Raw genomic sequence first — 13,577 nt, 5'->3', positions numbered from 1 at the left:
TTTTTAAAATAATTAATTAATTAATTTATCTTTTGGCTGCGTTGGGTCTTCGTTGCTGCACGTGGGTTTTCTCTAGTTGTGGCGAGCAGGGGCTGCTCTTCCTTGTGGTGCGCGGGCTTTTCATTGCGGTGGCTTCTCTTGTTGCGGAGCATGGGCTCTAGGCACGCGGGCTTCACTAGTTGTGGCTGGTGGGCTCTAGAGCGCAGACTCAGTAGTTGTTGCACCCAGGCTTAGTTGTTCCGTGGCATGTGGGATCTTCCCGGACCAGGGCTCAAACCCGTGTCCCCTGCACTGGCAGGTGGATTCTTTACCACTGCGCCATCAGGGAAGCCCTATTGTGTAGTTCTTTCCCTCAGTGACTTATATGTATGAATGTGTGTTTTTGTGAATATAAAATCAGGTTTACATGTAATTGTGGGTCTGTCTCTTGCCTCTGTCTTTTATTATGTTTATCTGCCATAGTCAGTATCACAATCTTAAATACCAGAGATTTTCTATTAAGTCCTAATAGGGCAAATCCCTGTGACTTCTTTTTATTCAGAATTGTCATGGTTATCCTTGGCTTTTTTCTTTCCTCTGTGAATTTGAGGATTATCTTGCTAAATTCCCCAGAAAATTCTATTAGCACTTTGATTGGAATTGCATAGAATTACAGATTTGGTGTTTGTGACTTTGCACTATAAATCTGATGCCATGAGCATCTTATTGTTTGTATTTATTTTTCTTGGAACTAAATTTCAAGAAGTAGAATTCTTGGGTTAGAAGATACGAACGTTTAAAAATAACATTGTCCAGTCAGATTGGCAGATATTTTTAAAAGGTGGGTAGCATGGTCCCACTGCTGGCAGAAGTCTGGGAAGTAGGCACTTGAATGTGTTGTGGGGACAGTGTGAGTCGCTCCACATTTGTGGCCAGAAATCTGGAGGTAGCTATTAAGTCTAAAAAACAGTTTTGTCCTGTGACTTGGCAATCCTATTTTTGGGAAGCCTATAGAAATAAAAGATCCAGGGCCTAAGAATTTGTGTGCATATGTTTACAGCAGTTTATTTACAACAGCAAAAACTGGAAATCTCCTTAATGTTCCCTAATAGAGAATTATTGAATTAATTATAGTCAAGTTCATGCCATAGAATATTGTGCAGATATAAAAAAGATTGAATCAAATCTATTTGCATTGACCTAGAAAGTGGTTTATGTGACTATCAAGTGAAAAAGTGGGGCAGAGAAATGTGTAAAGTATAAGTGCATTTTTATTTAAAAGCAGGAAGAGTGGGAGAACTCTGAATATGTGCATATGTCTGTATATATTTGTGTATGTTTCTATGTGGGAAACATAGAGGAGCACACACCAAGTTTAAATTGGTTATTCTGAGGGTTTGGTTGGAGGTAAGGATGGAAAAATTTTTAAACACATCTCTTTCACTTATATCTTTATATTGACTTTTTAATCTTTAATTGACTTACAATTCACATACCATAAAGTTCACCCTTTTAAAAAGTGTACAAGTCAATAGGTATTAGTGTATTCACAAAGTTTTGTAACCATCACCAATATCTAATTCCAGAACATTTTCATCATTGCACTATTTATAATGAGAATGTTTTACTTTGGAAGTTTAAACAACAATGTATAGTTAAAAAAGGAAATTACAATGAGTTGCCAGAGTGATAGATCTATTTTGGAAAAGAGAGGCTGCCTGCTCCAGCTGTATGGGTCAGTCCCATGCCTGGCCTTCTGGCAAATCATTGGTAGGCTTGGCCTATCTATTTCTTATAAATGGGATAATAAAAATTTAGCAACCATTTTAAGCAACAGGATTAAAATAACTTACCTTTACCGTTTCCACTGTGCAAAATGTTAAAGCTCTTGTTACCTAGTAGGTAGGTTCTACCACTTGGTATTCTCATAGCCTCACATTTGAGTACCTGTATCATTGCTCTGTCAGCATTAAGTATTAGATTAAACAAGAAAGTGTGAACACCAATTTCTTATTGTTTTTGTGACTGTGGTCAACAATGAGATTGAAGTTTTTTTCCTCATGTTTCCTAGTCATTTGTGTCTTTTTTTTTAAACTTAATTTTGGGAGAGTTGACTACTGTTCTTTGCTTTTTGCCCTTGACCAGCTCCCTCAGCCATTTGTTGAATAATCATTTCTTCCCCATCTTTGTCTTTTTTAAATTATGTATTGAATTCTTACATTGTAATTGATTCCAAATGCTGTTTTGACCATTCCAAACTGAATTTGCTTCCGTGTTTAGCGTGTATATGATGAAGAAGTGGAGGAGCCAGTGCTCAAACCTGAGGCAGAAAAACCAGAACAGGTACTTGCGTTAAATCACTTTTCTTTTGGGCTCCTTTCGAGAAGAAAAGTGGTGGAGATTTGTGATGTGGCTGGTGGAGGGATTGTGGGCAGAGAGATGGACACTGGGGGTAATTGGAAAAGCTGCTCCTGACAGCCCAACAATTGAACTCTTTAGTTTGTGAAATTTAGTGTATTAAGAAATGTATAGATTAAGTTCCTGAATTCTGGCTTAAGAATAGAGCAGAGGTATGCAGAGATTTTCTGTAAAGGACCAGATAATAAATATTTTGTTTGCTGGCCGCATTGACCTATGTCTCTTTGCTGCTTTTTCTTCTCTTCCTCCTCCCCTTCCCCCTCCTCCGTTAAAAATGTAAAAGGCTTTCTTACCTTGAGGGCTATAAAAAAAGTAGGCCATGCTGGGCTGTAGTTTGTGAGTTCTTTGAAGATTGTGCTTCCCTATCCTTTCATGATTGCTTTGATTCTTATTCCTACCAGTTTGAAAATGAAAGTAAGATGAAAGCCATATTGATTGTAACATATGAAGACGTTAGACTAAGAAAGGATATTAAAAACCAGCTACAGTTCTGCCTGTTTCTAGCCTTAAAAAAATTTTTTTTTAATCTTTATTTTTAATAGTACTCAGGGATTTGCTAACCATTTAAGTGCTATAGTATCTGGTTACACCAAGTCAGGGTTCAATTTTAAGGTGATAGCTATTTAGTGAATTATTTTTAAAACATCCATTATATATTTATTTCACAGGCATGTTTTCGCACACTTAGTACAATGTTAGCTATTTAACTCAGAATCAAGCATACCAGAGTGCAGAAAAGATGCAGCCAAAACAAAAAAGCTAAATTAGAAAGACTTCCACACTTGAGGTAGTATAAAATACTCTTCAGATTCTCCCCTTTGGCTGTCAAAACAACACTGTATGGTTTGGTTCTTTCTGTAATTATGTATCAACTTCTAGAATATTTGTGAGGAGGGGAAATGACACTAAATATATTTTGCAATATTTCTTACAACTGATGACACAGTTGAGTGTATGAGAGCTGCTGTTATAGGAGGTGGAGACCTGTGGAATATTTTGAGCAGGTTGGTGATGTGTACAGAGTTTTGTCGGGGTTGGGGGCATTGATCTAGGGTGATGTACAGGATAGATTAGAGATGAAACTGACCCTCTCTTGGTTTGAAACAAGTTCATAGAATAATCGTAATTGTCCAGTTATTTTTTTTTTTAACTGTAATTGAAAAATGACATCTCTGGCTGGGGTATTTTCTTCTAAGTCTTAGCTCCTAAAATTGTCCAAAGGATCATTAAGCAAGGCTAGTGGGATACAGCCATGGCGAAGCTAAAAGTCTAGGCCCTTCGTTCCTCCAGTAGCAAGGAGGTGAAGTGCCCCTGGATGTCTTGTGATTTGCCATTCATTATTAAGATTCTTTTACATAGCCTATAAAAGCTGAACCATCACACCATAGTTGTGCTTTTGTTTTTGTAGATGATGAACCCGGAGCTCCAGGACCTTACGTAGTTCGATGTGTGTTCAACGCATAGACAAACTTGGGATTTACCACTCCAAAGTCTGTGTTGAGGCATTCAGCAGAATCTGACTTTTAACGTTTTTAATTGTTTAACATTTTAAATTGTTAAGAATTTAACATTTTTAATTAAAATTTGGGTTTTTTTTTGGAGCATGAGCCTAGGCTTTAGCAAACATTCCCAGTGTTTTATTAGGGTGGTATCGATATACTGGAGATCTTACTGAACAGTATTTTTTCCTAGGAAAAGACCCGGGAACAGAAAGAAGTAGATCTGATTCCTAAAGTTCAGGAGGCTGTGAACTACGGTTTACAAGTGTTGGACAGTGCATTTGAGCAACTAGATATAAAAGCAGGAAACTCAGACTCTGAAGAAGATGATGCTAATGAGCGGGTGGAATTGATCCTTGAGCCAAAGGTAAAGATATTCAGTTGAAATATTTATTGTCATGCCTGTTGTGTTTTGGGTACTTTACTTGGGCACGGAATTGGTAAGACATGGACTTCACTTCTAGGAAGTGAGGATGTCACTTAGAGGATGTCACTGAGGATGTCAGTCTCATACTGACTCCATCGATCAGAAAGAGTTGCTGTACACAAGCATCGATTGAGCACTTACTAGGTACTAGCATGCCAAGTTGGGGGAGTACAAAGGTGCAGGACATGGTTCCTACTCTCAGGATGCTTATTACAGCAGTACCAGATGGTGCGAGAGAGGAGGCTTTACAAGAGTCACCATCATAAGTGTTCTGACTTCTAGCTGGGGAAATTAGGGTGAAGATGAGATCTGAATTGGGTTTTGAAGGATGAGGAGGCTGATGAGAGGTAGGGATTGTTGGGAACCTGACATTCTGCAGCTTGCACTAAGAGGGAACCTCCAAAGTGTTGAAAGACATGTGGGTTGTTCCCAGGTTTTGGCCAATATGAATAAAGCTGCTATGAGTGTTCACGAAGAAACTATTAGCAGATGTTTATTGCTTTACTGTTACTTTCTCTCAGGCTCAGTAGTAAACACAGGAGGTTGCCTTACTGATTTTGAGAGTCCTTGTGACACATAAGTGCCTTGTGAATTGAAACATGCTGCAAAACCAGTCTCTTCTAGTCCTTCATTTCACTGCACATTTCTCTTCCGATTTGAGCTTATAGCGCCAAGTTGGGGCTGATCCTTTAACCATGATATGCTCGCCGGCTTGCTTTTTCACCATAGGGATTTGGAAGTCAGCAGCAGACCCTGGGAAATGTGTTGCCTGGGCCACACTTGCTACTTCCAAGTCACACACCACTTTCTCTGTTACAGGAGGACTTTGGAAACAAGCCTCCTAAGCCAGTGAACAATTAGCTCAATTAGCACTTCCATTTCTTTGCACTAAATTGGTTGCTGTTGTATCTTTTACACTAACCTTCCCAAGCTTTCTGTCATTGGTGAAGCATCAGAATTGTTCTTCCCTGCACCCAGGTTCTTTTCTATAGGGAGGAGATATTAAGGCCAAAGGGCCATGCCTCACTGTGAAGATGGGAGGTTGCCCCAGGGGGGAGTGCTTTCTTTTCTATTTTTTTTTTTTCAGGTCTTTTACCTCCTTAGGTACGTTTATTCCTACGTATTTTATTCTTTATGTTGCCATGGTGAATGGGATTGTTTCCTTAATTTCTCTTTCTGATCTTTCGTTGTTAGTGTATAGGAATGCAAGAGATTTCTGTGCATTGATTTTGTATCCTGCAACTTTACCAAATTCATTGATTAGCTCTAGTAGTTTTCTGGTGGCATCTTTAGGATTATCTATGTATAGTATCATGTTATCTGCAAACAGTGACAGTTTTACTTCTTCCTTTTTTTTTTAATTAATTAATTTTATTTATTTATTTTTGGCTGTGTTGGGTCTTCGTTGCTGTGCACAGGCTTTCTCTAATTGTGGCGAGCGGGGGCTACTCTTCGTTGCGGTGCACGGGCTTCCCATTGTGGTGGCTTCTCTTGTTGTGGAGCACGGGGTCTAGGCATGCGGGCTTCAGTAGTTGTGGCATGCAGGCTCAATAGTTGTGGCTCGTGGGCTCTAGAGCACAGGCTCAGTAGTTGTGGCGCATGGGCTTAGTTGCTTCGCGGCATGTGGGATCTTCCCGGACCAGGGCTCGAACCCGTGTCCCCTGCATTGGCAGGCGGATTCTCAACCACTTTGCCACCAGAAAAGCCCTTTACTTCTTCTTTTGGAGTGCTTTCTTAACTCTAAATTTTTGATGTGTGTGATGGCTTTCAGTGGAAGGATCTCCAACATGTACTGTTCTGTAGACAGTATCCTTCATTTTGTTTTGTTGTTTTATCATCTGGTCTTATTTTACCAATTTCACTTCTCTAAATTCTGCAGTGTGAACCTCTGGGACATATTATTATTCTCTTCTTTGGGTTATTTTTTTCTGCTGGGTAGTTCTCATCAGTCCGTTGGAAACATTCCTTTAGTTAATTATGTTGACTGTAAATATTCGCCCAGTTGCCACTCTTGTTTCTTTTCATCTAGCCCATGCTTTATGTTCTGTGTTCCTGCCTCTCTGCCCTGATGAAGTGTGAAGGAGTCCTCCTCCATTACCTTCCTCTGTGCCTTACTTGTGTCCTGTTTGTACACACGTCCCCCTACCCACCTGCCTTCTCAAGTCATAAAACCGTTTGGGTTATTTCCTCAGTGTTCTTTTCCAAATTTAGGACTTGGATCTTGAGATTGATTGATTGGTTGATTTTTGCTCACCAGAGTTGAGTTTTTGGGGAGGAAGATAGGTTACCATCATCAAAGGTTGCCAGAATTTCCGGTTTCTTTCCTTGTTCCTCCTCCTTTTGGACGTATTACTATGAAGTTGTGCCCCTTTCCTTGTTCGGTTACTGCTAGTAAACTTTTTGCAAGCCTTTGTCGTTTTTGTTAATAAGGCAGTTGAGAAGGGAGATTCTATGTGATTCAGCTTTACTTTGCCATCTTTACCTAGGATTTAATTTTTTTTAAATCAGTGATCTAAAAAAAAAACTCCTGCTGCGTTTCTTATTCTCCACTTTCATTATGTAACTTTTGGGCGGTAGTCAGAGGGAACAAGATGTCAAATGGAATGCCTAATTTTATTTTCAACCTAAATATTTAATGGCTTATTCCCTTTCATTGTTTACAGGATCTATACATTGACCGTCCTTTACCTTATTTAATTGGGTCAAAGCTATTCATGGAGCAGGAAGATGTAGGTCTTGGAGAGCTATCTAGTGAAGGTACTCTTTTGCACCAAATATTTTTGTTGCTTTTAACATTTATATCTTAACTTTTTATTTAAAAATAATCTCAAACTTTACATTAAAGTTATAAGACTAGTAGAGAGAGCTCCCACATACTGTTTACCCAGGTTTACCATTTGTGAACATTTCACCACATTTGTTTTATCATTCCCTCTATATATACATAATATTTTTTTCTGAACCTGTTTGGGAGACATCATGCAGACGTCATGCCCTCTTACTTCTCCGTACGGTTGGCAGTCTGTATCCATGGGTTTTTGCATCTATGTATTCAACCAACCTGGACTGAAAATATTTGGGAATAAAAAATTCCAGAAAGTCCCAAAAGCAAAACTTAAATTTGCCACGCACAGGCAGCTATTTACACAGCATTTATTTACATTGTATTTGCAACTATTTATGTATCATTTACATTGTATGAGGTATTATAAGTAATCTGGAGATGATTTAAGCCTGTATACAGGAGAAGGATGTGGGAAGGTGTGTGTGTAGGTTATATGCAGACTATGCCATCTTGGTATCTGTGTGTGTGTGTGTGTGTGTGTGTGTGTGTGTGTGTGTGTGTTGGGGAAAGGGGGTCTTGGAACCAATCCCTCAAGGGACAACTGTATTTCTGTGTGTGTTTTCTAAGAATAAGAACTTTCTCTTATAGCTGCATATTCTGCATATTCATTTGCACATGTCATCTTGGTTGGACATGTCTATTGGGCTTTGATGTGAGGCTTTTAATATGTCTATCCTGTTTATTAATAGAAAAATTATCAAAGTGGTTGAATCCTGTGAGACTTGGCAAGTATGTACAAATCAAATATACTTGACTTTTCAACCTCTTCTTTCGATTTAACTTTTATATGAAATAAAGTCACCAGTTGACTGTTCTCCGACAACAGCAACAAAAAGTATAATTATCAAAGTGAGGAAATTTTAACTGGATGTAGTACTAGCTAATCCTCAGTCATATTCAGATTTTGCCAGTTGTCCCAATAATGTTCTTTACAGTCTCTCTTTTTCTCTGGTTCAAAATCCAGTCCACTCACTGCATTTAGTTGTCAAATCTCTCTAGTCTTCTTTCAGTCTGATACCATTTCTCAGCCTTTTTTTGCTTTTTACAACCTCAACATCTTCGAGGAGTGCAAACTAGTTTTTTTCTTTGTAACTAATATATATTTTTTGTAACTAATAAGTATCTTGTGGGGTGATACTTTGAGGCTATGTAAATGTTCCATTCCTCACTATAGTGAAGATACTTTTAATTCCATTTAATGGGTATAGATGATTTTATCAAAATCTTTAGATGCTGATGTATGGTGGTTTGTGATCTTGAAAAGGAACTAAGGATCTTTTCTTATGAATATTGGCGATAACCTTTATCTTTCTTCTCACCAGAAGGTTCAGTAGGCAGCGATCGTGGTAGTATTGCGGACAGTGAAGAAGAGAATGAAGAAGAGGTAAGGGCTTTCTGGTATGTCCAGGTCATGGTGGGCAGGAAACTTAGGGTGTGTTTAGTGGGCTAAATAAATAACGTATTTGTGAATTAGCAGTTTGTTTACATAAATCTTTTAATAGTGACAGAAGCCATATTCTGAAGTTTTTCCCCTTGGGGTGGGAGTTCCTTTTTGTCTTGTATACAAAAACCAAGGAAAACTGCTTTAATCTCTTTTACCATTACCCTCCCACCTCCCCACCAAATTCTCTTCTTGTCAATATATTTTGAGGGCGGCAGCTTAGATATTTTGGTGGAATCTCTGCTTGAGATACAGTCTTTGAGTAAGTTCTATCTTTGAGTAATTCCAGGGAAAAAGTCCACATTTAAAACTTTCTTTTACTATAAAGACTTTGTAGACCAGAAGGATGCTGAAAGCATCCACTTACATGTGAGCTTTGCTGCTGCCTCTGGCATCTTCATACCCACAGAGCATGATCTGACTCCCTGCTCTACGGTCTCAGGGTCTGTGGGCCTCGGCCACTGTTGTACCTGGGGTTGTTCCTTTAAATGGAATACTCGTTATTGCAAAGGGCAGAAACCCTTTGAAGGATAGTCCCCGCGTGTTGATTTATAAACGGAGACAGCTTTGTATGTGTGCTCCTCTCTTCTCCTCTGTCTCCACAGTCTCCGTTTCCTGTCCTCCTCCCTCCAGCCCTCCCAACAAAAAAACCTAATAGTAGGAAATAAACTTTTCTAAAATAACCTTGCTGTATAACTGATTGTCTTTAGCTAAATCCTTTGCTTTTAGCCATTGAAGCAACTCTTTACCTCATTGCTCATATTAAATACTCATGTTCCCTTCTTGGGCCTGATGAAGTAATTATCCTACTTAGAGGGAAAATAGAAAATGTAGTCCAAAATGTAAAATAATGCAAACCAACTTTTGATAATTTAGTTAATTAAATGTGCAACTCTTACTTTAAATCCAAAGGTTAGAGATGATAGGGCAGATCAATATGAACAAATAGAGAGGTTTAAATGAATCACAGAAATGACATGTTAACTGGAATAGTCCTTGGCGACATTGCCAACTCTCCACCTTATCTGCACCTTGATACGTCAGGTGACCAGTAGTCGGTACAGAGAGACCCAGTGTTGGCTACCCCAGAGACTTAGACCCGAGATCATTTCTGTGCTTCCAAGTAAAGCCTGTGTTAACAAAAAAGCCTCTTTTTTTTCCTCCTAAAGGAGTCAGATGAAGATTTTGCCAATCATAGTGACAATGATCAAAACCGGGTAAGATGCATATGTTGAAGTGACTTAAATTTTAATTGAAGCATAGCATTTATACTAAATCTATACTAAAATTACTTTTGATTGACTTACGGAAAAGTAAGGATTTATTCATGTTTACAACTATTCATGTTTCCTTCAAATGTTTCATGTTTTTAGGCTAACTACCCTCTTGTATATTTTTTCTCATTTGCTTTATATTTTATCTTCATTTTTCTTAGACAACAAAGAAGTAAGAAATGAAATTGAGAAACGGAGCCTGTAAAACAAGGCCTGATTACCCACACTGAATTTTTCATATGAACACACCTTTCCTGTTTTAAAATTTGAGACAATATAGCAGTAAGGCTAAGGAACACTCCAAAAGTGGAAATCTTATTATCCTACTATCTTAGCACTGTTGTCTTAATTTTTGTATATCCTTCTAAGGACATATTCTTTTCATAACATGCATAGTTTATTTTCTTTTATTTTATATTAACATGTCACAAGTGTTTCCTTGACATTTTAAGTAGTCTTTGTAATTTGCTTTGTAAACTTCTATATTTTTTTTAACATACATATGTAATACTGTTGTAGTCTTTAAATGTGTATGGGAAATAGTTTATTTTTAAATTTTAATTTTTGACATAATGCTGCATTCAGTGTTTTCATACATAAAAATCCTTTCCTTCTGTGAACTCTTTCCTTAGGAATTAGGTGGTGTAGAGTTACTTGATACTACTGTCTAATGGACATTTGGATTAACAGATCATGCATAATGATTTTCCCAGAATCTCATCAGCCCTGGGATTATGATTTTTGCTACCATAGTATATGTACAGTGGTATATTGAGATGATCCCAATTTGCATTTCACTTTCCTAATTTGGAAATATTTTTTCACAAAAATTTCCAATTATCAAATGAAAGATTTAGTACTTTTTGGTTGTTACTTGTATTTTTTTCAGTTGTATTCACGAATGTGGCTCATCTTTATAATTTTAATAATCCTTCTGTACAGTGTATTTATTTCTATGGAATTTACTGTTAAGATCTGTAAATTCAGACAGTTTTTTAAAAATTAATTAATTAATAAATTTTGGTTGCACCGGGTCTTAGTTGCAGCACACAGGATCTTCGTTGCAGCATGTTTAGTTGTGGCATGCGGGCTTCTTAGTTGCAGCATGCATGTGGGATCTAGTTCCCTGATTAGGGATTGAACCTGGGTCCCCTGCATTGGGAGCACGGAGTGTTACCCACTGGACCACCAGCGAAGTCCCTGGACAGTTTTTCAAATAATACAGTATGGTGATTAAAAGCATTGGGGGAACCATTTGTTTGTATTGTTAAAGATAGATTTGCTGTGTGTGCCACTGCTAACCTCAGAGTTCTAAGGATTAAATTAGTTTAAAAAGTGCTTTTAGCATAGTGCCTGGCACAGTTTATTGATTTCCATGTTAAAAAATTTTTTTTTTAATTATACAATTTTTACATACCAGTGGCTGCCTTTCTAAAAAGTTAGAACTTAACACATAAGACTAAGTTTGAGACATCCAATCCTCATCGCCTCACAGTCTCCAGAAGTAACTGGTGTTATCATCTGGGAGTGCATATTCCAAGTGTTGTTCTTTGCTTTCACAAATATGTCTGTGTTCATAGAAATGGTGTAGTATATGTGCCAGGGAGTGGTCAGGATATCATTCTGGGTTTATCATTCACTGTTTTGGCACTTGATTGGCCTTGGATGTCTCTCCAATTGTTACAGCTTATTCCTTTTAACTATTAGTATTTTTATTAAGATAAGACTATACTTATTTAGCTTATTCATTTCTCTAGTGGTAGACATTTTTATTATTTCAGTCTTTTGCTATTGCACTGAAAATAAACCTTGTGTGTTACTTGTTCTAGCATATTTACTGCTTCATAACTTTTGGTGCATTATTTGTTGTTCCCAATTTGAAGGAGAAGTCTAAAGGCTAAGTGGCAGTATCTCTTTTTCAGCTTGATGACTGTATCTAATAGTTTTAATCTGGTGGTTTATACTCTTAGCACACTGCACAAATGAGTGATGAAGAAGAGGATGATGATGGTTGTGACATTTTCGCTGACTCTGAGAAGGAGGAGGAAGATATTGAGGACATTGAAGAGAATTCCAGACCTGTAAGAAAGACTATAGTTGCTATCGCTTGGCAAGGTTTTAGAAATGGTACCTAGTACTCATTCCTTTTATGGTCATTTATATTTGTAACCGTCTCATTTTGCATCATATTTGTAATTTCATTTACACTTTTGGAAATAATGGTTGAGCATCCCAAGTTGCCTTACAAGTACCACTTTCTTCTCCAAATGTTAAGATTTTACAAGTTAAATCATTCAAAATATATTCAGTTTCAGAGTTTTAAGATCCTAATACTCCCCCCCACCCAAGCACTTCATGGTAGTTTTCTTATCTAGATCTAGGTAAGAAAACTACCATGTATTAAAGTGAAGTATAAAAAAATAAGGAAATAAAGACATCTCCCTTTGAAGGAGCACTGAGTCTTCTTTCTCAGGTGATCTGTATAGGGTGCATGTGTTTACATTTATTTAGTTAAACCTTATTTTCCCATCAGTTCAATTTCTTTGCCATTGTTTACATAGTTTTGTTAGGTGTCCAAAAGTAAACTGTACTAGTTTGTTACAAAAAATGTTACAAAAAGGTGATTCTTTTGGTCTTCTCTGCCTGTAGAAAAAAAGTAGACCTACATCATTTGCTGATGAGCTGGCAGCTCGGATCAAAGGGGATGCTGCAAGCCGGATGGAAGAGGAGCAAACAGGTATGAGCTAAAGGGGCACCCCCCAAGCTGCCACCGATATGAGCTAAAGGGGCAGTGGGGAAGTGTAGGACCCTCTGCTGGGCTTCACTGAGTGTAGATTTCCTTGTTTAATTACTAAGGCGCAAGAGGCTTAAATTTGTAGTTCTTATCTGTTTTGGCTTATAGACTCTTTGATAACTGAACACTGTGGACCCCCACCCCCAGCCCATCTCCCAAAAAATGCACATATGTGCACCTGTATATGCAGTTTCATGGGATTAATGGGTACCACAGAGAACCATGGGCCCCAGATGAAGAATCCTTGGCTTAATATTTACTCCTATATTTTATTTTGACTAGATAAAAATGTACCATACACTATATTCTAGTGATTTAACAGAGTGGAAAGATGTCAGAAGAAGTCTTTCAGCAAGTGCAGTCCTGTTATGCACGTGACCCTGGTATGGTAGCTGAAGCTTTCTGCGTTAAAAAGAGGCACTTTTGAGTGTCTGCTCTGGGTAAGGCACCGAGAGGGGTGCTCAGGTGGAGCTGAGATACAAAGTTGAATGTCTTGCTCTTAGCTTAGGAGTTGTGAGGATGGCAGATGTGTGTGAAGAATCAGTAGGTAAATACTAAGGGTGGACTGAGTATTGTTCAAACTGTGAAATATTCTTCAAGCCTTATCCCCAGGGGAAACAAAACCTCGGAAGACATTGAAAGAGAAGAAGGAAAGGAAAACTCCCTCAGATGGTAAGCCTTTCCCCTCAGTTCTCTTGTTTCAGGAGGCTCTTGACTCGGGAATGGGAATATTGCTTATGTGATCTGTAGAAGTGCCTCTTTAAGTGCTGACAAATGAGGTCTGTCTCTGTACACTTTTTGAAAGCATTTGAGAGCATGCTTTTGGGGTGTGGGGAGAAGTGAGTGTGGAGTTAAAATGCTTTAAAGATTTGAATTACTAGATTTTATAGGGATCATTAG

The 13,577-nt window shown here is 38.1% G+C and overlaps 1 protein-coding gene across 11 annotated transcripts in view; it reads left to right on the top strand.

Moving 5' to 3' along the window:
- The window catches only part of LOC118882365 (WASH complex subunit 2-like), a 56,294-nt gene that overhangs the window by 5,032 nt on the left and 37,685 nt on the right, over positions 1-13,577 (top strand). For 7 of the 11 annotated variants that reach the window (XM_036827976.1, XM_036827975.1, XM_036827979.1 and 4 more), the window contains exons 4-11: positions 2,260-2,322; positions 4,090-4,263; positions 6,987-7,080; positions 8,491-8,552; positions 9,779-9,826; positions 11,854-11,964; positions 12,533-12,620; positions 13,278-13,349. In XM_036827976.1, coding sequence (XP_036683871.1) covers positions 2,260-2,322; positions 4,090-4,263; positions 6,987-7,080; positions 8,491-8,552; positions 9,779-9,826; positions 11,854-11,964; positions 12,533-12,620; positions 13,278-13,349 — 712 coding nt within the window. The remainder of the gene's footprint in view (positions 1-2,259; positions 2,323-4,089; positions 4,264-6,986; positions 7,081-8,490; positions 8,553-9,778; positions 9,827-11,853; positions 11,965-12,532; positions 12,621-13,277; positions 13,350-13,577) is intronic. The other 4 variants (XM_036827977.1, XM_036827971.1, XM_036827973.1 and 1 more) reach the window with 2 other exon arrangements.

Source organism: Balaenoptera musculus, chromosome 16 (genome assembly GCF_009873245.2).
Source record: "Balaenoptera musculus isolate JJ_BM4_2016_0621 chromosome 16, mBalMus1.pri.v3, whole genome shotgun sequence".
NCBI classification, from domain to species: domain Eukaryota; kingdom Metazoa; phylum Chordata; class Mammalia; order Artiodactyla; family Balaenopteridae; genus Balaenoptera; species Balaenoptera musculus.
Note: the sequence above shows the minus strand (reverse complement) of the source record. Positions and strands in the feature narration are given on the sequence as shown.